At 51.1% G+C, this 25045-nt stretch overlaps 1 protein-coding gene and 1 long non-coding RNA gene across 5 annotated transcripts in view; both read right to left on the bottom strand.

The window, feature by feature from the left end:
- Positions 1 to 25045, bottom strand: part of LOC135811236 (RING finger protein nhl-1-like) — a 243889-nt gene that overhangs the window by 130259 nt on the left and 88585 nt on the right. For all 4 annotated transcript variants that reach the window (XM_065324435.1, XM_065324434.1, XM_065324437.1 and 1 more), the window contains one exon: positions 18761 to 18991. In XM_065324435.1, the coding sequence (XP_065180507.1) occupies positions 18761 to 18991 (231 nt within the window). The remainder of the gene's footprint in view (positions 1 to 18760; positions 18992 to 25045) is intronic.
- LOC135811235 (uncharacterized) lies at positions 1457 to 2580 on the bottom strand. Its single transcript, XR_010552571.1, has 2 exons — positions 1803 to 2580; positions 1457 to 1751 (listed from the first exon to the last, which is right to left on the bottom strand). It is a non-coding gene; the product is annotated as an uncharacterized LOC135811235 (long non-coding RNA).

Here is a 25045-nt window from a genome sequence, read left to right as displayed (position 1 = left end):
AACTGATGAAGCGATTGACGTTGCAAACAGCAAAAGTGATCGCTCATGACTGAGCCGCAGCAGTACCCGCGACCGGGTGCAAAGTTTCCTGATCGACGTTGCAAATAGCCAACCAGGGTGAAGCAATTGGGGCGGCCAAAGCAATCGCTCATGCTTGAGCGACAATAGTACCCGCGACCGGGTGCAATGACTACTGATTGGCGTTGCAAACAGCCGACCAATAGTATGCAATTTTAAGCATAGATAGTAGCAGCAAAGCAACCAGTTGAAGGAAGCTGTTCCCAGAAAACCAGCACACGGTACCGCAGCAAGCGTTCAAGACAAATGCATGAGAGCTAAGGACAAGTGATTAAGAATGCAGATGGATGAAATCCAACGCAGGTTCTCAATACGGCAATTTAGCAATGACAATCGGTACCTGTATGTCAAGGCTATTATTACATCGACTGGAATGGCAGCACTGCTCGGTCTGGTTGTGCTTCAGCAGCTGGGGCGAGACGCTGCAATTCCTCTATGGGGAAACGAGACAGCGATTCGGCAATGCAGTAAGACTGGCCAGCAATGTGAGCAGCAGTGACGGTGAAATTGAAGCGGGCGCACACAGAGAACAGCTCTCTGATCAGGGTCATCACTAGCAGTGACTAGGATGTGCCAGAGCGGATGCAATCTACCACAGCCTTGTTGTCACAGTGCATTGTGATACGAAGCTGGCACTTTTCCTTTCCCCACGTGCAGCACGCTGTGACCAATGCGTAGAGCTCCTTCCAGTCAATGCTGTGAGCGAGTTGCTCAGGCGACCAGGTACCTTGAAGCCAGCGGCTGCTGTTGAATGCGCCCAAGCCCAGGGTGCCACTGGCATCAGTGCACAGCTCCAAGTCTGGATATGGTGTCCAATCTGGGAACAGGAAGAATGATTTTCCGTTCCATTGTTCCAGGAGCCGTAGCCACCATTGGAAATCTTCCTGGCACTCGGTAGTCAGACTGATGCGGTAGTGAGGCTGCTGGTAGCGACTGCAAATAGACCACAGGTGCCGCATAAATGTCCGGCCGGGTACGATGACTCTTGCAGCGAAGGAGAGTTTCCCCAGAAAAGATTCGAGTTCGCGCTGGGACATGGTGGGGTTGATGCTCGCTGTAGTCAAGAGGCGCTTCATGTCAGCCAATTTGTCGTCAAGGAGCCGGGCTTCCATCTTCTCACAATACAGGACAGTGCCCGGGAATGTCAGGGTACAAGACGAGCCTTCCACCTTCGCAGGCGCGAGCGGGACTCCGAAGTACTACCTTCGCGTCATCGAAATTGTCGCAGTTTGACTTTTGATATAAAACGGGCTATTTACTCACCAGCACTCGTACCAGAGGCAAGGAATCGGACATAGGCAATAGTCATCAGTATAGGGTGTAACGAAATCTCAGCCATTCCGTTCCCCGGGACGCAGGACACAAAGGACAAGACTGGTTTGTTTTACATAATATATTTGGACATTACGGAAAGGTAGACTACTCTGACAGAGACGAACAAGAAGACTGACAAAAGGACTCTCGACTACAACATCGCGCATGCTCATATCACACATGCACGCGACTCGACGAGACAGTTTGGGGAATGCCATCACACGGGAAAACAACACATCACTTCACAACACCTGCCTCCTTGATGACATTCCACAAAATAATAAACCGACACCACGTTCCACATGCACAACAGCAAAAGGAACCACAGCAGAACAGAAAAACGAAAACCAACCATCAACCTAGAGCCGACGCTCTAATATCCGGGCCACGAAACAGGGCCAAACAAAAACCTAGAGCCGACGCTCTACGACCAGGCCACGCCACACAAGGCCAACCGAAACACGGGGGCCCGAAGCTCCAACAAAATAATAACATGCGCACAGCCGCACCAAATAAATCTACAACAAAAACAATGGAGAACAACAGAACGAATAGAAAAGCAACAGACCGACAACAACCAAACTGAAACAACACAGCAACAAGCAACGAACTGAACAGAGAGAGAACAACACAGCGAGCAAGACAACAAGACGAACAACAAGGACTACACACAGTCGGTGACGCCAGACTCGTCCACTGTCCTCTGGCGAGCCACGGCCGCACGCTCCGTCGCGGTTCCTGCCGTCTCAGGCTCCAGTCCACAGTGACTGTTCTAGTCATCACCTTCTCTGCCTCCTCTCCGCGTCGTCTTCCGCTCCCACCAGCTCTTCACCTCCTCCGCTCCCACGCTCTGCTTACTTCAAAGTAACAGTTACTTCGTTGTTGACGACGATGAACAGACTCATGACAAACTTACTCATCCTCTGCGTCCCGGGTTACGGCACCACGTTGTAACGGAATCTCAGCCATTCCGTTCCCCGGGACGCAGGACACAAAGGACAAGACTGGTTTGTTTTACATAATATATTTGGACATTACGGAAAGGTAGACTACTCTGACAGAGACGAACAAGAAGACTGACAAAAGGACTCTCGACTACAACATCGCGCATGCTCATATCACAAATGCACGCGACTAGACGAGACAGTTTGGGGAATGCCATCACACGGGAAAACAACACATCATTTCACAACAAGGGTGACGGCAAAGTTCTATTTTCTGTTATTGGAAGCTGGAATTTTTGAACTAGACGCGATTTCTTCGCTGATGACGCTGCGATGGTAATTTCAACTCGCTGAGATCAGTCAGGCGTTGCAGCCTGCACATTTCTGCACAGTGCCGATGGCATCAACGTCGCTACCAGTATCCGGAAGCCAACTAAGAGCAACGGGCTCTGGCTCAGTCACAAGCTGGGTAGCAACGGAAACTGTTGCGTCGTCCAACAGAGATGCTCGGTTGTGGGATCTTGGACGACTTGTCCGGCTTCTTGGCAGGCCTGCGGCACATTGCCCGGAAGTGACCCATTCCATTAAAGTTGAGGCACACTTTGTTGATCGCGGGACACGGCGATTTCGTGTGCGCTGTGCGTCCGCAGTTACGGTACTTATCACGAGCAGAAGTGTGCTTCGCCTCAACTGGGGGCTGTGAAGCTGACTTCGTGCGCTGAAAAGACGACTTCCTGGCAGCATTGACTTGGCCGGCGGTAGGGATGTGGTGGCTGGTCTGTGTGGCTGCCTCTTCTGCACGACACACCTTGACTGTCGCCTCCAATGTCAGGTCGGAGGTGCACAACAGTTTGTGACAGGTGGTGTCGTCAAGGATACCGACCACAATGCGGTCTCGCATCATGTCTGCGTGGACTCGTGCGAGATTAGTCTTGCACGTAGAACAGGCACGTGCCGAACAGGCAGAACAGAGCTCGTGTTCCACAAAATCACACGTGTTAAACAACTCCTTCAGGGAAGTGTAGAACCCATCAAACAATTCTCCTTTCTGTTGTGTACGCTTATAAAATTCAATACGGCCAAGTATCGGGTTTCTTTGTCGGCGAAGAAACTGCTTGACCGCCTCCAAGACGTCACACGCATCAGGATTGGTCGCGATGACAATGGTGCCCTCCCTGATAAAACGTCTGAGGTCTTCGTCAAGGCACTGACGGATGGCAGATACCCTGGTTTCCTTTGACTGTGCTATCAGGTGCTGGCACCGAGAAACGTCTTCCCACAGTTCCTGCCAGGCAGCAAGCTCTGACAGGGACGCGGAGGACAGCAGCATGGGGCGCTCCGCCGCGACAGGCTTTGGAGCTGGTGATGCTGGCGACGAGCGAGGCTGACTCTGTTGAGTAAGACCAGTTATTATTGCATCGAGACTCTTCTCTCGTTCATTGGCTGCCTCCATCTGCTTTTTCAAGAGATCAGCAAGAGCAGCGATATCTACGCTCTGCACACTTGGTGCAGCTGCATCTGACATTTCGGAAGACGGTCACGACTAGAGAAATAAATAAAATTTAATTGGACCTGCAGGCCTCGTGCGAACACAACCGGGATGCACCACGGGCAAGAAAAACACAGGTACGAAACTTCACTGTGCCATGTTATGTTCTCATGCACACCACTACTACTAGACAACAGGAACTAGTTTGGTGACAAGATAATAGAAACTAAATATTTACATTCTCAAGTCAGGAAGAAGAGCAAGGAGAAGAACACATGAATCCAGAATATGGATGCATGCATGCGTCCAATAGAGACATGACGTAATCACGTGAAGCAAGGCGTATAACGTAACAATACGCGTTATACGGGTGATAACAACTTGAAGTACATGCGCAATACATGAGTAGCTAGCATGATACACCAGATTCCGCCGACGGTATGAATAAATAATAATGAAAATAATAATCAACCGACCTCACAACGATCGTGTATTCTTACCAGGCTTCGTTGATGGTGAAGTAGAAATCATCCAGATCTAGCAGACGACAAGCATAGCAGCTCTTGTCCTGTGGAGAAAGTCAAAGCGTTTGAGATGAGGCGCGACCAACTTTCAACCTTCTTTGAAATATTTCGGAACGATATTTTTGCGTCCATTGACATCAGCGACGACGAGGACTTCATCTCTGCATGAAAACTCTCAGTCCAACTGTCCTGGAACGTTACTCTAGTCTTCAGACTATCATACTGTGTAATAAGTTTTGAATGGCTTCGCTTATGGAGTTGTTAGTAACAAGTGACAAGTCACTAGTCAAACTGCGACAATTTAGCCATTGCCCGGCCCACGCTCACGCACAAGTAGTCGTCCAGGAAATGCAGCAAATTGGGAATGGAGAATTCGTGGTGCATTATCCATTCGATGGTGGCTGCCACGGCATCAAATACCGCCGGGCTAGAGCAGAGCCCAAATGGCATGACACGGTCGAAGTAGTACTTCCCCTGCCACAGGATACCGAGGAGATGCCAATCCTGTGGGCGGACAGGTATTTGATGAAAAGCGCTCTTCACATCGAGTTTAGAGAGATAGACGGGAGACGGGGAGGACATAATGATGTTAATGGCTTCATCAATGCTGATGAACTGCAAAGAGAAAGGCTCGGCAGAGATCCCGTCGTTAACGCTGGAGCCGGCAGGGCTGGACAGGTGGTGTATCAAGCATAGTTTGCCATTATTTTTTGGAACGGCACCAATGCCAGAGCAGTACATAAATGGGAATGGGGGTGAATCAACTGGGCCAGCCGTGTAGCCGGCGTTGCAGGAAGCGGTGAGCTGTACAGATACAAATGCAGAGTGCTGGAATGCTGATGAGAGGTTGGACAAGTGCTGGTTAGTTATGCCAATGTCAAAGTCGCAGCGGAGGCCGTTATTAACATACAAAGCCAATGAACTGTCAGGTTGGTTACGGAGCAGTGATTCGAAGCGAGAAACAGAAAGGTGTGTGTGGACTGCAGGACTTGCGCTTGTGAAATCAGTAGAACGTGAAGTGCAGGGAGAAATATTTACAATCGCGGGAGCTGCAGCCAAAGCAGCAGAGTTACTGGCGCCTACCGCACTTGGATCCGTTGTGTACCTTGGACCAGCAGCAGTCGCAGACATGGGCGTACTTGCACGTGCTGAGACTGCAACGCCCAGCGTTGAAGTTCCGGCAGATCAGTTCGCCATTAGACACTGTATGGACTCCATTGAAGGCTTGCTGGTTGTTACGTTGCGAACGAAAGGGACACTGGCCGCCTCCGGGATGGACGAGGCGGCAGGACTTACATGTGGGCCTTGATCGGCTAGTCACGGACATTTGCCGCAGATTGATGTCGATGACGCCAAAGCGCTTGCCTGGCTGAGCAGAAATGGCAAAGCGAAACTGGGTGTCGTACGACAGCCAAGCCTGCGGATAGTGTTGCCTGTTTGCAGCAACAATGGTGGCTTGGTATGAGAGCATCTCCTGCAGGCGGGACGGGTTGGCAGAACACATGACGTTCATGAAGGGAGTCCATGCCTCCAGCCATGTCGGCAAGTCGTGGACGCGTCGACAAACAGGCTGGGCAGCGCCACCTTCCACCACCTCCAAAGACTGGCCGCCACTGCTGAACTGCAGCTGAAGCTGGCATGGGGCAGAATGCGAGGTGGCAATAGTATCGGGCAGGAGCTGGGTGAAATCTACAAAGTTACCCTTCAATATTTTCAGTCGTATAGTCTGGGGAACAGAGAGATTACCAGCGTTGGAAGACTCCACCGAAGGTTGAATTCCAGATCCAGGGGCAGTGAGGGTGGCCAGCATTGGAGCAATCGCCTCAGACAAGGCAACAGTGACGGCGGAATGTACATCCTGCCGCACAAACTGGTGCAAATCGTCATTCCTACTCCGGTCCGGGATCTGGGGAGTCGGAGAAGCTGCTGCAACACTCTCCAGATCCTGCTCTTGCTCCTACTCGTGCTCCTGCCGCAAGGATAGCGTGGCCGACGGGGATCGAGGTTCCCGTGTCGCCGAGCTCGACGCGCCCTGGATACTGAGCAGCTAACGGGCAAGAAGCTGGGGCTTTGTTCCGTTCGAATTCAGCCTACGGCCTTCCAGCTCGGCCCGCAAGTGCGACACGTTCATACGACGTGCTTCAGAGGTAGACAACATGTTTGTCGTGCAGTAAATGGCTGCGAGGAAACTACAAGGAGTCTGAATAAATAATTCTATTCTCCTCAAACAAATTCCGGTTGCTGCTCAATGACACTGCTAAGGAAAGTGCAAACCAAAGTCAGCGCAGCAAGAGCTACCCAAGGCGATTTGGGCGCGCATTTGGGCGCGCATGCCCAGCAGTTGAGTGCACGTGTAAAGCCGGCCCAGTCGCAGCTAGCATGAGATAGAGAGCAGCGCATCGGTCTTATCGCTAACCAGGGTTAGCCCAAAAGCTATCCCAACATTTAACTACACATGCATGCATTTACACAACCATGCATATGCAATATCACACACACACACACACACACACAATCACCCCCCCCCCCCTTTACCCGCCCGCCCGCCCGCCCAGAAGACAAGAAAAGTTGGTTACTGTTCTTTCACCAGGTTGTCGCAAATCACAGTGACAATTGAATATGACAGCGTACATGCCTGTTAAAGTAGTCATTAGGGATAGACTGGTCATTAGTCACACTGGTCAGTAGGGATAGACTGGTCACTAGTCACACTGGTCAGTAGGGATAGACTGGTCACTAGTCACACTGGTCAGTAGGGATAGACTGGTCACTAGTCACACTGGTCAGTAGGGATAGACTGGTCACTAGTCACACTGGTCAGTAGGGATAGACTGGTCACTAGTCACACTGGTCAGTAGGGATAGACTGGTCACTAGTCACACTGGTCAGTAGGGATAGACTGGGCACTAGTCACACTGGTCAGTAGGGGTAGACTGGTCACTAGCCACACTGGTCAGTAGGGGTAGACTGGTCACTAGTCACACTGGTCAGTAGGGGTAGACTGGTCACTAGTCACACTGGTACATGGTCAGTAGGGGTAGACTGGTCACTAGTCACACTGGTCAGTAGGGATAGACTGGTCACTAGTCACACTGGTCAGTAGGGATAGACTGGTCACTAGTCACACTGGTCAGTAGGGATAGACTGGGCACTAGTCACACTGGTCAGTAGGGGTAGACTGGTCACTAGTCACACTGGTCAGTAGGGATAGACTGGTCACTAGTCACACTGGTCAGTAAGGGAAGACTGGTCTCTAGTCACACTGGTACATGGTCAGTAGGGGTAGACTGGTCACTAGTCACACTGGTCAGTAGGGATAGACTGGTCACTAGTCACACTGGTCAGTAGGGATAGACTGGGCACTAGTCACACTGGTCAGTAGGGGTAGACTGGTCACTAGCCACACTGGTCAGTAGGGGTAGACTGGTCACTAGTCACACTGGTCAGTAGGGGTAGACTGGTCACTAGTCACACTGGTACATGGTCAGTAGGGGTAGACTGGTCACTAGTCACACTGGTCAGTAGGGATAGACTGGTCACTAGTCACACTGGTCAGTAGGGATAGACTGGTCACTAGTCACACTGGTCAGTAGGGATAGACTGGGCACTAGTCACACTGGTCAGTAGGGGTAGACTGGTCACTAGTCACACTGGTCAGTAGGGATAGACTGGTCACTAGTCACACTGGTCAGTAAGGGAAGACTGGTCTCTAGTCACACTGGTCAGTAGGGGTAGACTGGTCACTAGTCACACTGGTCAGTAGGGATAGACTGGTCACTAGTCACACTGGTCAGTAGGGGTAGACTGGTCACTCGTCACACTGGTCAGTAGGGATAGACTGGTCACTAGTCACCCTGGTCAGTAGGGATAGACTGGTCACTAGTCACACTGGTCAGTAGGGATAGACTGGTCACTAGCCACACTGGTCAGTAGGGGTAGACTGGTCACTAGTCACACTGGTCAGTAGGGGTAGACTGGTCACTAGTCACACTGGTACATGGTCAGTAGGGGTAGACTGGTCACTAGTCACACTGGTCAGTAGGGGTAGACTGGTCACTAGTCACACTGGTCAGTATGGGTAGACTGGTCACTAGCCACACTGGTCAGTAGGGATAGACTGGTCACTAGTCACACTGGTCAGTATGGGTAGACTGGTCACTAGTCACACTGGTCAGTATGGGTAGACTGGTCACTAGCCACACTGGTCAGTAGGGATAGACTGGTCACTAGCCACACTGGTCAGTAGGGGTAGACTGGTCACTAGTCACACTGGTCAGTAGGGGTAGACTGGTCACTAGTCACACTGGTCAGTAGGGGTAGACTGGTCACTAGTCACACTGGTCAGTAGGGATAGACTGGTCACTAGTGACACTGGTCAGTAGGGGTAGACTGGTCACTAGTCACACTGGTCAGTAGGGGTAGACTGGTCACTAGTGACACTGGTCAGTAGGGGTAGACTGGTCACTAGTCACACTGGTCAGTAGGGATAGACTGGTCTCTAGTCACACTGGTCAGAGAGGTCACGTGATCTACTAAATATTCCAGACTGTAGTCATGCCAACAATAGGCATCTATTAGAAGATGCATCATGGACAGGTCTGCAGGTGACATCAAGGACAAATTAACTTTCAGAGTGTTCAGCTGTCTAGCGGACAGAGGACCCTTGATGTGTTCCATGAGATGTAGAAGAAACATCAGTGGAAAACATGATGGAAGAGGTTGTGTAATGCGGCTGCTTCTCAACCATGATACATTACTGCGCGGTAAAGAAGAACGCAGTGTGCGCACTGCATCATGATCCTCATGAAGTATACACGATAATGCTATTGCATAGTTCATGCTTTTATAGCTGCTGGACTTCTTCATTGCTTGCAGTGCCTCTTGAACAGGGTGAAACTGTGCATGCGGTAAAGTGAAGTCGATCTTGTTGAGAAAATGTACAAGATGACGATTCATACCTTGAATGCGATCGGAATCCGTGTAGGTCTTTATGCTAGTACAACGCTCTCTCCACTTTACCTCGGGCATGTAAATGTCCGCCATTACCAATCCACACTATGAACAAACTCTATGACCAGCATGCTCAACTTGTTCTTCACGATGATAACACACTTCTTCACTTTCCTCTATCTCCTTCTTCTTCTTCTTCTTTTCCTCCAGCGCACATTGCTTCTTTGAACGAACATAAGCATACAGGATCTCAAATTCAGAATCCATTTTCACTGCACCACAACAACTTGAAACTGACTGGATCATCATTCAAGAACACACCTTTTATACTTACATAATCATGACACCATATTACCTTATTGTTTAGGGTAGAGCATAACACCCCGATACATATTTTCAATAATACCCCCTTTTTTTTTGAGGTAGGGGCACCCCCTGGCACATATTTTTATCCGCAAAAAAACCGGGCCAAAAATAATTTTCACCGCAAAAATGGGGTACTATTAGTACCCCATTTTTCAATAATACCCCATTTTTTGGGACCCGGGCGCCCCCTGTCCCAGAACCCGCTCGTTACCTTCTACTTTACCTTCGTGGCAGAAGTCACGACCCCACCAGCGTGGTTCTCCCGCTGAAGACCAAGCTGCAAAGCGCGTGGCTCCAGTCAGCAAACAGTGATGTCTGCTGCCAGCCATATACCCCTGCTAAACCCCAATGCTACTCCCTTCCAGCCTCGAAGGTCCCGGGGCTCCCAAAGAACAACCAACTGCAACAACCTCAAACTGTTCGTCACGAGCCTCAACATCGGGTTTTTGAATATCTGCAGCCTGCGCTACAAGCTGCATGCACTGGACAGCCTTGCCCACCAGCACAACTGGGACGTCGTTGGCGTTGCTGAGACCTGGCTGGATAGTACAATCTCGGATGGCGAAATTTGTATTCCCGGCTACAGTGTTGTTCGCTGTGACCGGCCCGATCGCCAGGGTGGGGGCACATGCCTCTATTACAAGACATCACTCCCAGTTACCTATCGTTCTGATCTGCACAATAGCCACCTGGAGGCTACCTGGATAGCTATTGGCGGAGGGCAACACCAGCACCTCGTTGGCTGCCTCTATCGCCCACCAAATGCAACTGCTGATTTCTGGGGCCACCTGGACACAGTCCTCCACAATGCTGCCACGATCACGCCATCAATGACACTGGTGGGTGACTTTAATATCAATTTGGCTCAATGCATGACCAGTCGTCCTCACCAGCGCTTCTGGGACCTTATCGGATCGTATGGGCTCCGCAACTATGTTCAGTCTGCCACACGAGTCACACCCCGATGTCCGGATGGAACGCTGCTTGATTTAGTGCTCTCCACCGTGGGTACTATAAGTCACTGTGAAGTTGTACCCTGCACGATCAGCGATCACTTCCTTGTGCATGCAAGTCTGTCTCTACCCTCCTCGCAACACCCACTGCAGCGGAAATCAGTGCGCCTCACCCGCAAGATCCGTGCCATTAACCTTGCAACATTTCGTGAAGATATTGCCTCGTGCAGCCTCCACTCCTTTCCCCCTGCTGCAACTGTAGACGAGATGTGGAATGGCTGGCATGCCAAGTTTATGTCGGTTCTCGAAAGTCACGCTCCCCTGCGTGAAGTCAGAATCTCCACCAGGAGGACTCCCCCGCCATGGTCCGACCGTGATCTATTCCAACTGAACATGCGCAAGAATAGACTTCACCGAAAGTGGCTACAAGATAAGACTAACGTGCATCTACATGAGGAGTACAAGCGAGCCCGTGCAGAAGCCTCAAATGCTTACCGGCGAAAACGCAATCAGCATTTCCAACAGCAGTGTCGTGATCACTCCTCCAACCTGCGGAAGATGTGGTCCGTGATCAACTCTGTCACTAGCCGTTCTCGTCAACATCATCAGCCAACGTGCGACATCACAGAAGTCTCGGATGCCTTCCACAGCATTGTACATGATCCGTCCCGTCCGGCGCAGCTCCAGATTCCCATTGGTCCACAGCCGCAAGGCTCAATGCTGACCTTCCAGTCAACCACCCCAGATGAGGTCAAGCACCTCCTGGAACGGATAAATCCCTGCAAAGCCACAGGCAGTGATGGGATTCCTGGGTGTCTGCTACGTGATTGCGCTGACCTGTTGGCTCCATCGCTTTCAGTGCTCTTCAGCTCATCGCTGAGGCATGGTGAAGTCCCTCTGGCTTTCAAACATGCTGTAATAAGCCCTCTCTTCAAAGCTGGCGATCCATAGGTAGCTGCAAATTATCGTCCTGTGTCGCTCCTGCCGATCGTATCCAAACTACTCGAGAAGATAGTCCAGAAGCAACTTGTTGCACATCTGGAGCGATCATGTGCCATACCACCGACTCAGTTTGCCTTCCGCCGTGAGCACTCCACAGAGGATGCCCTAGTTGTAGCAACAGATGCCATCTTAAAGGCCCGGGACGACAAGTTGACCACAGGCGTCTGCCTAATCGACATGTCAAAAGCCTTTGACAAGGTCAATCACAGCCAACTGGTCCGGGACCTATTCGATCTCGGCCTGGACAATGCCTTCCTTCGCTGGTTCTGCAGCTACTTAAGCGATCGAACCCAGCAAGTGCGCATTGGCCCCACCTACAGTGTTGCTGCTAAGTGCTCATCTGGTGTACCACAGGGCTCGGTCCTAGGACCGATCCTGTTTAGCATGTACACCCGTGATGTCCCTGCCATAGCCCATCCTGCTCCATCTCTGCAATTTGCCGATGACATTGCAGTGCACTGCCACAGAAAATCAGTGCTAGCCACATCAGCCTGCCTGTCAGGGGCCGTCACCAACGTCGCTGACTGGCTCAAGCATCGACATCTGCTACTAAATGACAAAAAGAGCCAGGTCCTGTCAATTGTACCACAACGCAATGCGGGTCAGCATGTCGCTGTCCGCTGCAACCAGACAGAGCTTCCCCTGAGCCCAACAGCAAGGTACCTCGGCGTGACCCTTGACGCCGCTGTGAAGTGGGACCCCCATGTTGACGCGATGGCGAAGAAAGTTGTGCAGAAGATTGGAGCATTGTGGCGGTCCCGCAGATGTCTGAGCCTCAGTAGTCGCATCCAGTATGTGAGGTCAGTCATCATGCCTGACCTCCTATATGGGTCTAACGCCTTCTCTTCCTCCCTCAAGGTTTCGCAGCTTGATCGCCTTCAGGTCCTGCAGAACCGAGCGGCGAGAGCGGTATACGGTTTGCCGCCTCACACCTCGGCTCAGCCTCTGCTCGAACGGATGTCCCTGTACAGAGTTCGGGAGTGCTACGCCCAGAAGCGGCTCGTCCTGGTGTGGCGCTGTGTCAATGGGAAAGCCAGCAGTGTCCTCCAGGACCTATTCTCACCATCAGCTGGCAGCATCACCCGGCACCAGGTTTCCAGGGGCCTCACTGTACCCTCGGCACAGTCAGAAGCCGGCAGATCTCGCCTGGCCTTTCAGGCAGCCTTGGCCTGGAACGCTCTCCCAAGGAGTGTAAGGGAGATCAAGGCTGCCCAGCAATTTAAGCTTGCCTCCATCCCCTACACCTTGCAATGAATGCTCTGTCTGACTTTTCCCGTCCACACACCACGTCATTTACTCTTCTCTGCGTGCTTGTGCGCTCAAGTTATGAACTCTTTGTGTTCCCTCTGTTGATGCTTCAAAATCGCTCTATTGACACTGCAAAATCGCTCTGTTGACGCTACAAAATTGCTTTATCTCCCTCCCTGTAACAGTTTTCCCCTGTTCTCTATAACTTTACACTCCCTCGCACCTCATGCGTCTTACGCCTGTCTATTAGCACCTTCATTGGCGCCATTGCCACATGTATACTATCACATTTTGCATATAACTGGTCGAGGCACGCTCAACCAGGCCTCTTACTTTTCAAGTTTGATTAAACCTGTTACACTGGTAGCAGAGGATGGTTACTACTCTGCTTTTGGCAGGTGTTCTGGTCGCTCTGCTTACGCTCCTCGTACTCGTCGTTCGGCTGATAAACGATATCAAGACCGCTCAGCGCGTTAGCCAAGGAAACCGAACGATACATCCGAACTCGGAACCGTGGGAGCCAACACCCCGCCTTACGAAAGAGCCGCCTGTGTTTGGAGGAGATTCCGCTACATTCAAAGAATGGACGTTTGCAATGGACATGGCCCTACGGTCGTTGGCACTCCCAAATGCGGCACAGAGGGTCGACTACGCGGCAGGATTTTTGACTGGAAACGCTCGTCTTTGGTTGATAGCGGCATTGGAAGCTAACCAAGTGTTTTCCGACTGGCCTGCTCTGAAAGCGGCACTTGGCGATGTGTACGGACCACGGCACAACGAGGAAACATCGCGTATGGGACTAATTTCCGCAGCGCAGCGCGGGTCGCTGGACGCATACATTGCTGCTTTCACTCGCCTCAGCCTGCAAGTGCCGGAAATCGACCACCACACCAGAGCGCTGCTGTTCGTCAGGGGTCTAGTGCCGCACATCCAGCGACAGGTCATGCGTGAGCATCCACGTACCCTGGAGCAAGCTGTCATGGCAGCAAACACCGTGGAGCAGTCGTCAGGGCCACCGGCGTCGGGGCCACCAGCCAGTAGAGAGTCGCGTTCCGTGCCCAGCTTCCGTGGTCAGGGCCTCCGCAAGCTGACGGACCAAGAGCGTGTCCAACTGCGAGCAATGGGACACTGCTTTGCTTGCAGGAAGCCAGGCCACCTCGCTAAAGACTGTACTGAGGGTGGACAGCGCTACCCAAACGCTGGTCGCCAGTAAGAAAGGGGGTGCGCTTACTGGCGACGACCCAAGCACCCACGCCGGTACCAGTCGCTAACCGGTTCGGAGCTCTGGAGGTTGAAGACGTTGCTCTCCAGGAACCTACGGAGCCGGAGACACCCATAGCTGTAGGAAATTGTCCCGTTGCAGAAAGGTGTCATGTCAGCAACGTCAGCGTCGGCAATGAACCTGAACACGACCTACTGCGCATACAGGGAAAGATCGGCGGTCGCCGTGCAGTGATGCTGATAGATTCCGGTTCGACGCATGACTTCATTGCAGACAGTTTTGTTCGAAAGCATCATCTTGACACGGATGCAAGCTCAGCAGTGCTGAGCGTAACATTGGCGGACGGCTCGACCAGCGAGGTCCCGCAGATTTCCACACGCACGCTAAGGGTGACAGTCGGGGGCTTCAGTGAGGAACAGCACTTTACTGTGTATCCCCTGACTCGCTACGACGCTATTCTTGGCAAGCCGTGGCTTACAAGGAACAACCCCAGCATCAACTTCCGTACGAACGAAGTTCAGTTGGACGGTGAGCCCTTTGTTGCCAAATTGCCTTCAGCTAACCCGCCGACAGCCGACCGGCCATCTGTGGAAAGCATGTTTATCAGTGGCCGACAAGCTCGTCATGCCCTGAGGAGTGGAGCCGAGGGGTTTCTTGCATGGGTCACTGCTGCAAACGAGGAGAATCGTTCCGGGCCACAACTCCAGGAATCAGAGCAACAAGACATCCAGAACCTGCTCAAGAGGTACCAGGATTTATTTCCAGACGAGCTGCCGAATGAGCTTCCACCGAAGAGACCAGTCGACCATGAAATCCAGATAGAAGATGGAGCCAGACCACCGTCTCGACCCGCCTACCGCCTGCCGAAACCAGAGATGGACGAGCTCCAGTCACAGCTGTCAGAATTACTTGAGAAGGGATTCATTGAGCCAAGTAAGTCGCCATACGGTGCACCTGTGTTTTTTGTGAAAAAGTCGGATGGTACTCTGAGAATGGTGTGCGATTGGCGAGAATTGAATAGAATTACGATCAAAAACAAAGCTTGTCTTCCTAATATTGAGGACTTATTCGACACGATCCAGGGCAGTGCATATTTCTCCAAGTTGGACTTGCGGTCGGGGTACAATCAAATCAGAATTCAAGACTCGGATGTTTCTAAGACGGCTATTAATACGCCGTTCGGCCACTTCCAATTTAGAGTCATGGGATTCGGGCTGACTAATGCCCCGGCCACCTTTCAGTCACTCATGAACTCTATTCTGCAACCGCATCTCCGAAAATTCGTTGTAGTATTCTTGGATGACATTCTAGTTTTCAGCAAGACCTGGGAAGATCATCAGCATCATCTTCAAACAGTTCTAGAAACACTTAGAAATAGTGAGCTGTATTGTAAACAGTCTAAATGCGAATTCGGCGTGAGAGAAGTTCTCTTCTTGGGGCATAAAATCAACGGCACATCAATTTCCCCTGATCCCAAGAAGATAAGTGCTGTGGAAACATGGCCAACTCCGTCGTCAGTAACTGATGTGAGGAAGTTTCTTGGCTTTGCTAACTATTTCCGAAGGTTCATAGATCGACACTCGACCATCTCTCGTCCATTAGAAGAAATCACCGGAAAAAATTCACGCTTTGAATGGAGCGCTGCTAGACAGAAGGCATTCGAGTCTCTAAAATCAGCATTACTCGAGGCGCCAGTGTTGCAACTGGCCGATGTTGAGAAAAACTTCACGGTAGAAACTGACGCAAGTGACTTTGCCGTGGCGGGTGTGCTCCTGCAGCAGGGAGAAGATATGGATTTGCATCCCGTAGCCTATTGTAGTCGGAAACTGTCAGCTGCAGAACGCAACTATACTGCGGCCGAGAGGGAAACGTTGGCTGTGGTATTTGCATTAAAGTACTGGATGAATCTGGTAATGACATTGTTCCACTTCAGAAGTACAAAACCTTGGCTTCTGCCCGCTGAGTTTTGCAGTTGAACTTCTAGTTTCACCTTACACATTTGTTGAGCTTATTACACTTTATTTGCATGGAGTTTCAGTCGTCTTATTGTGTTACTTCAGTGCGAAGCCTTTTTTCGTCTCGCACGTGTTTGCGCTTATTGTACTCTATTCCACTTGAGCATTTGGGTTATAAGCTCCTTCCTCTCCATAGGAGGGGGATGATGTAACAGTTTTCCCCTGTTCTCTATAACTTTACACTCCCTCGCACCTCATGCGTCTTACGCCTGTCTATTAGCACCTTCATTGGCGCCATTGCCACATGTATACTATCACATTTTGCATATAACTGGTCGAGGCACGCTCAACCAGGCCTCTTACTTTTCAAGTTTGATTAAACCTGTTACACTCCCTCCCTCCCCCCCCCCTCTCTCTCTCTCTCTCTTTCTCTCTCTCTCTCCCCGTAGCTCTCTCCCTTTTGAAATTCGCTTCCATAGAATTGGGCACCATTGCCCGTTTGGCCTTGCGAAGCAAAATAAAAATCAACAACAACAACAACAACAACAGACTGGTCACTAGTCACACTGGTCAGTAGGGATAGACTGGTCACTAGTCACACTGGTCAGTAGGGATAGACTGGTCACTAGTCACACTGGTCAGTAGGGGTAGACTGGTCACTAGTCACACTGGTCAGTATGGATAGACTGGTCACTAGTCACACTGGTCAGTAGGGATAGACTGGTCACTAGTCACACTGGTCAGTAGGGATAGACTGGTCACTAGTCACACTGGTCAGTAGGGGTAGACTGGTCACTAGTCACACTGGTCAGTAGGGATAGACTGGTCACTAGTCACACTGGTCAGTAGGGATAGACTGGTCACTAGTCACACTGGTCAGTAGGGATAGACTGGTCACTAGTCACACTGGTCAGTAGGGATAGACTGGTCACTAGTCACACTGGTCAGTAGGGATAGACTGGTCACTAGTCACACTGGTCAGTAGGGGTAGACTGGTCACTAGTCACACTGGTCAGTAGGGATAGACTGGTCACTAGTCACACTGGTCAGTAGGGATAGACTGGTCACTAGTCACACTGGTCAGTAGGGATAGACTGGTCACTAGTCACACTGGTCAGTAGGGGTAGACTGGTCACTAGTCACACTGGTCAGTAGGGATAGACTGGTCACTAGTCACACTGGTCAGTAGGGATGGACTGGTCACTAGTCACACTGGTCAGTAGGGGTAGACTGGTCACTAGTCACACTGGTCAGTAGGGATAGACTGGTCACTAGTCACACTGGTCAGTAGGGATAGACTGGTCACTAGTCACACTGGTCAGTAGGGGTAGACTGGTCACTAGTCACACTGGTCAGTAGGGATAGACTGGTCACTAGTCACACTGGTCAGTAGGGGTAGACTGGTCACTAGTCACACTGGTCAGTAGGGATAGACTGGTCACTAGTCACACTGGTCAGTAGGGATAGACTGGTCACTAGTCACACTGGTCAGTAGGGATAGACTGGTCACTAGTCACACTGGTCAGTAGGGATAGACTGGTCACTAGTCACACTGGTCAGTAGGGGTAGACTGGTCACTAGTCACACTGGTCAGTAGGGATAGACTGGTCACTAGTCACACTGGTCAGTAGGGATAGACTGGTCACTAGTCACACTGGTCAGTAGGGATAGACTGGTCACTAGTCACACTGGTCAGTAGGGATAGACTGGTCACTAGTCACACTGGTCAGTAGGGGTAGACTGGTCACTAGTCACACTGGTCAGTAGGGGTAGACTGGTCACTAGTCACACTGGTCAGTAGGGATAGACTGGTCACTAGTCACACTGGTCAGTAGGGATAGACTGGTCACTAGTCACACTGGTCAGTAGGGATAGACTGGTCACTAGTCACACTGGTCAGTAGGGATTGACTGGTCACTAGTCACACTGGTCAGTAGGGATAGACTGGTCACTAGTCACACTGGTCAGTAGGGATAGACTGGTCACTAGTCACACTGGTCAGTAGGGGTAGACTGGTCACTAGTCACACTGGTCAGTAGGGGTAGACTGGTCACTAGTCACACTGGTCAGTAGGGATAGACTGGTCACTAGTCACACTGATCTTTAGTTATAGGTTTTACTATAGACAGGGTTTGCTCCCCACACCGGAGCTCGCGCTATTCCGCCGACTTTACTTGACACTTGACTGACTCACGACTGCCATCCAGAGCACACGAGAAGTCCATCGAACCTTCGACTCGGTAAACCTGCAAGAAAGCACCACTCCCTGCTCAATACACAGTGTTTCGGGGAATTCACCCCTCATCAGTTGAGCTTGAGTAGGCTGAGGAAGATTGTGCCTGAAGAGCACCACTTATATAGTGCTCTCCAGGTACAAACATCACCAGGGATACAAACTAACAGAGACGCTCCGCTTCCAGCGCGATAAACACCTCGTGAACACCAGATAGCCGCGTGAGTCAGTGTCGCTCCTGGACGGTGAGACCAGACGTTGAGGACCCTCGGTCATTCGCAACGCTGTCACCTCCAAACCAACTAGTCGCAAGCCCGCGCTGGGCACAACAGTACGAAGTAGTGGTTGCGACTTCGGCGATGATTTGTAAGAAAGGGTTTGCTCCCCACGTGGGGAGCAAACCCTTTCTTACAAATCATCGCCGAAGTCGCAACCACTACTTCGTACTGTTTTACTATAGACCTTGGAAAAAATGTACTCACCTTGTTGAATGGTGGTAACAGCTGCTGAGACACGTGAAAGCTTATCACTAGTGTCTTGCTGGTGCTCCAGTAGTTGTCCAATATTGGTGGTACTTGTAGCACTTTGCTCCAGTAGTTGTCCAATGCTTGTGGTACTTGTAGCACTTTGCTCCTGTAGTTGACGGATAGTTGTGTTGGTCTGGTTTTGCATTTCCACTATGCGTTCACATGCTGCAGTTGTATCTTGTTCACCTATATACATGATAAGATAGGTACACATAAACACTCTCTCACATGCACACACATGTAAGCACCCATGTCAGTGGCGTCACTGGGCGGCTGGGAGTGGTACGACCGGGGGTGGGGGGGGGGGGTGTCCCCCGGAGAAAGAAATAAGGATTTTTCGGCTAACAGGGCACGTTTTAGCACTCTACAGCCGCAATGGAGGGCTCCCCTAGCACTTTTTAGACAACCCCACTCCAGCTCCAAAAACATACTTCTCATGGATTTTTTGGTATTTTCTGTACATCGTAGGTAGCCAAGCAAGGCAAAAGGAACCCATTGCCCTCGAAAAAATCGCAAAATCCGAAGTACAAGAGTGCTGCTCGTTTTAGCGCCAGCCGCTGTGCAAACACGTACTAGTATGTCATGTTCTGCAAAAGTGCGCCGCGTCGCATGCACTATGTACACGGCCAGCCTGGACAGTCGCGAAGTAATTTTAGTTGTTTTTAGAGAGAGAAGAAGATCCTTTTTTTTGTTTGGTGGGATTGAAAGATCTGTAAGTGGACCGGAGAGCTACAACACTGGAAGCAGAAGAAAGGGCTTGAGGAATCTTCTCTGTCTTCGTGGAAACAGGACTTTAGTTTGCGAAAGACTTTCATCCTGTCGTCGCGGACGCAATTCTTGTTGCTGCTACCAGAAAACTCGGAGAACGAAACAATTGTAAATCGTTAGGTGAAGCGGGTCGTGTTGGTGAACAGCAGCAGAATATTCTGCCGCCGTGGAGCAGCAGTCCAAACACTTTTCAACTTCGGAGAATGAAGCGCTTCCCTTGTCCGTTGACAAGCGCGGCGTTCGCGGGTGTAATGCATTTTCGCATCAGCTTGCAGTAGATTGTCAGGAACCAGAGGTGCTAGGTAGGTGTAGTTGCGGAAAGAATATAATTATGTTGTAGCTGACAAGTTACATACATGTAGCAGGGGCGTTGCACACGGTACGGTCACTACGGTATTGACCATACCACTTTTTGCCCCAGATACCCCGTGAATCAACAAAATACACTGATCTGGGATGAAAAATTCCAAAATTGTCAGCTCAGCTACCACTCCCCCCCCCCCCCACGAGTAAATTGTACTTCTAATGGCTGACCGTACCACACTAAAACATCTTCCGACGCCCCTGTGTAGTGTCTCTTGACCGTGCTGATTGCCATTGTAACATGGTAGATCTTGGAATTTTTTAGACCCAGTGATCGCCGCCAGCTCGGCTCTGTTTCCGTCAAGTTTGCAGTAAATGCGTCCGTGAGGAATCCATCGTCTGGTTGTCTCTACCGGTGACTCCAACCGCCTATCGTAATGGATAGCCGCCTGGAGTCTTGGGCAATAGTTAGCTGCTACTCAGTGCGAGTGCTAGGCATCAAGTCTGTATGCTACTTGCAATGAAAGTTGCGATGTTTTGTACAAGTCCGAACATCCTGGAATTTGTTTTATTGCTTTTTTGGATGAATTCGGTGGACCATCCTGGACGAAACTTGGTACGACCATGGTCGTAGTAGTCGTACCGTGTGTGACGCCCCTGCATGCACGAATGCACAAGTACACACACGCACATATACATGTATATACAAACAAACAGACACACACACAAACACACACACACACACACAAACTCACAGACATACACACACACCTTGGACCTTGGACGCAATGCAATATTCTGGCTATGCGGACCCCATGGGGGTTGAGCAGGTTCGGAACAGTATAACGGGATAGGTCCTGTGGTCTACTGAATGATGACGGGATAGGTCCTGTGGTCTACTGAAATGCCGAACGCAATTGCAAACGATGCAGAAGGAGCTACGGTCTGCGTTCGTTGCTCTGGCCGAGCTAGGGCTGCACTTGTGACACTTCATGCCTTGGCGCGATAGCACGCAGCGGTTGCAGCGGGCGCAGTGGAAGGTGCAGCGTTCGCAGGACATATTGTTCGTAACTGGTGACTCAAGCGTGTCAGAAGATGCCTCTGCTGGTGATGTCGCTGGCGAGTACTTGTGTCGGGTAAATCCACCCTTGCTCCGGAACCATATGTTGCACTGGTCGCAGTGACACCTTCTTGGCTGTTGGCTTACAGGTAGGGCACGCGTAGCTGTACACTTGTGTCCGCTTCCTGTCACTTACACGACTGAAGGAGCGGTGACAAGTTTGGCACACAACCTGTGATGGTCGAGGTCTGTTCTGCTTGTCTGGCAGACAACGGTAAGCCTTGCGCCATTTGGAGCGAGAAGAAGTGGCCACTTCATACCAGTCGTCAAGTAGTTTGACGTCACTCCGAACACAGTCTCGCCACCTTTTCCGCGAACCATGGGCAGGTCCCTTGTTTGGAAACGAACCAAACAATAGAGCATTCGGGACGCGCTCATCCTCCATCCTTGACACATGACCAAGCCACTCAAGGCGACGTCTGCTGAGACGACACTCCATGTCCAAGGTATCTCCCCAGCGCTCCAGAACTTCAACATTAGTTATCCTGTCATTCCATACATCTTTACGACTGATGCCCAGAATGGTGCAGACACAACGGAAATGAAAGACAGACAACGCATGAACATCAGCCCGTAGCGGTACCCAGCATTCGGACCCGTAGAGCAGAGTCGACAGCACACAAGCATTGTACGCTGAACGTTTGATGGATATTGTCAGTGTTACATCGTGGAATATCGCTTCACACACACACACACACACACACACACACACACACACACACGCACACACACACACACACCTGTCCTGTCCTGTAGAGCCACTGCCACAGGGGTCACGTGGGCCCCGGGGGGTCATCACAGAGGAAGATGGAGCACGCAGCCTGATGACGCCGGATATGGTGGAGCAAACAGATCTGGCGAAAACACATGCATGCATGACTGAACGAATTACGCTGCTGGGCAGTCGGGCGCGGGCCAGTCCTCGAGCACCGGTGACGACCGCGGCCTTGCGCAGTCCGACAGCAGCGGGCACACGCAGCACAGTGCGCAGCACAGCAGGCATCCTGCACATAGACTTGTTCGGGAGGCTGAGGCTGAGGTGCGGAAGAGATGTGAACAGCTAGACCATCCTTGCTTCAAAACCAACGCCCACAATCTCCACAGTGGCAAGCCCCTTGCTGCTCAGAAATCGGCTTGGCCCGCTCAACCACACATTTGTTGCGAACACGATCTCCAGGGCCCGAGAATAACCGATTGCAATCCGCACATACCACTGGGCCAGGCTGAGGCGCATTCTCCACAGGCTCGGCGTACTTAGCTCACCAGTCAGGGCGGGACTCACAGGCAATAGAGTACCATTCCTTGGTGAGGCCACAAACTCTTAGGTCGGAGACAACGCAATCCTTCGAGCGCTTGAGAGGGGCATGTGCTGGGCGACGTGTGGGAAGTGAGCCTAACAGGATCTGTCTTGGCATCCAGCTACTGTCCATCCGGGCAACATGGCCCAGCCACTCTAGGCGACGCTGTGCAACCTTCACGCAGATGGTATCAGTGTCACCCCACATCTCCAACAGTTGGGCGTTGGTTGTGTGTTTATGCCAGCAATCTCTGCGGAAAACACCCAAGGTGGAACGGATGCGCCGCATACGGAAGACTGACAAACGTTGGTGATCGTGCTGCAATGGTGTCCAACACTCTGACCCATAGAGGAGGAGCGACAGCACACATGCATTAAACACACACCTCTTGATATCCAAATCGAGGTCAGAATTGCTGAAGATGGTTCCTTGCAAGGCGCCACAAGCACGAGAGGCATGCGCAATCCGAGCAGTGATGTCCTGTGTCGACCGGCCACCGCGATGAATGAATGAGAGATCCAAGATACTGGAACTCCGAAACACACTCGGTGACCGTGCCAGCTAGCTCGATTCGAGCGCAGTCCCCAGGCGAAACATCCCTGCCTGCAACCAAGAACTGTGTCTCGGTAGCGCTAACTTCAAGCCCAAACTCAGCTGCGGTCGTGTCAAACACTGCAAGTGCCGTCTCCGCCCCTGCACGAGTCGTCGCGAAAAGTGCTGAGTCGTCTGCAAACTGTGACCCAGTGGCAATGGCAACCGGATCCGTCCGGGTAGGCTTGCGGTAAAGGTTACTGTCACCATCACAATGCCGGAACTCAAAACCAACACCGGGGAAATCTCTGACTCGTCGCTGCCACACAGTCACCAACGCCCACATGAAGATGTTAAACAGCACAGGTGCCATGTTGCACCCCTGGCGGAGACCATTCGTGACACGGATAGGGTCAGTTGCCGTGTTCTCTACCCGAACCACCACCGACATGTCAGTGTGAAAGGAACGGATCACGACTAGCATGGGAGCAGGGATACCCGCTCTGGATAAGACTTGCCACAGGCAATCCCGAGGCACGGAATCAGAGGCTTTCTTGAGGTCTATAAATACAAAGAAGCCTTTGCAGTCGTGCTCAATGGTCTTCTCGAGGAACTGCCGAACACTGAAAACCATATCTGTACAAGATCGGCCACGCCTGAAACCACACTGATATTCTGGGAGAAAATCCGTAGCCATGGACTGGAGACGAGTCTGGATGACGCTCGCCAGAACCTTGCACACAAACACACACACACACGCACACACACACACACACACACACACACACACACAAACAAACACAATCACCTGCCCGCCCTCGCAATGGGACAAGAAAAGTTGGTTACTGCTCTTTCATCATGTTGTCGTGGCTAGTCACATAGAGTATTGATTTTCACAACGTACATGCCTGGCAAAGTGCTCAGCAAAAATAAGGTGATCATGTGTGTACAAACAGGGGCGTCACGGACCCCTTCACAGGGGGCGCACAGGAATTTTGCACAGGAATTTTGCCCGGCCATGATGGCATGGCATCGATAACAAACTCGAAAATAAAATTAATAGCATTGCATCATATAATTATAATACTAGCATAATGCTGCATTACTAATGCTGCATTACTAATGCAGCATTACTTTATAATAATAATAATAATAATAATAATAATAGCATTGCTTAAAACATCATGGCCTACATACAGAATATGATACTATTCTTCGAGGTGTCTTGCCGAAAAATAGCTTGAGCAGTTCATGGCGGTTGACTTGTCAACCTGGACAACCGGTTCCTCTTCAACAGGACTGCGTGCCGGTTCTTCGTCATCATCCGATTCCCCTGGCCTAGCTGCAACAGGAATGGCTTCGTCCCCTCGCTTCACTTCAGGGTTCGCATTCCTCCGAAAAAGTTTGCCGCTGATAGTGAGCTGGCCAGACGCTTTCCTTTTTCGAGAAGACGACATTTTGAGAGGAAACAGCTGCAAAGACTCTTCAAGTGTGGTGACCTGACTAACTTACTTGCGACCACACTGAATTATGTATTTCTTCTGTTTCAAACAAACACCCAGAATTCTAGTACAAGGCCAAAGGATGCAGTGCTGCGCACATGTACACCCGCCGGCTACAGAAACACGATGACCTGGCTGTGTACACTGTTGTACAGTGTGATCCCTGCTGGGACGCGCTCAACGCGTCTTGAGACTTCTTTCCGCAACTTTCAAGTTTGCACAACTATGTTTTGAGGTCGAGGATGATCGCCTGTGTCCTCGGCATTCGAATCGTGTTTTGGTTGACTCGAAGACTTTTCTTCGATGTCTCAATGACAACCCAAAAGGCCAAGCTCTAGCCAGCCTGGATGGATTTTGGATGGATAAACTTTCGGAGTGGACTGACAGTCACACTCCGCCAGACGTGGAAGAATCTGTTGTCAGCGAGCAGCAAGAACATGAAGAACAGCGCGCACAGTGACAAGTGGACTTAGTACTACCTCTGCTTATGAAAGGATGCTTGTGAGATTTACGGCTCCTTGACATCGGTTTTCAAAATGGCTGACCTGGGACAGTAGCATGAAGTCATCTACCCCACACCATCCTGGCCGCAACCCCCCCCCCCCCCCCTCAGCCAAATCCTGGACACGCCACTGGTTCATGTGTCTGCCCTCCCTCCCGCGGGCAGTGTGGATCACTGACGATCGAATGTGATGATATGACGCGACTATTATCGTTT

This window comes from Sycon ciliatum, chromosome 3 (genome assembly GCF_964019385.1).
Source record: "Sycon ciliatum chromosome 3, ocSycCili1.1, whole genome shotgun sequence".
Taxonomy (NCBI): domain Eukaryota; kingdom Metazoa; phylum Porifera; class Calcarea; order Leucosolenida; family Sycettidae; genus Sycon; species Sycon ciliatum.
The sequence above is the reverse complement of the archived record's forward strand: the minus strand, read 5'-3'. Positions and strand labels throughout refer to the sequence as shown.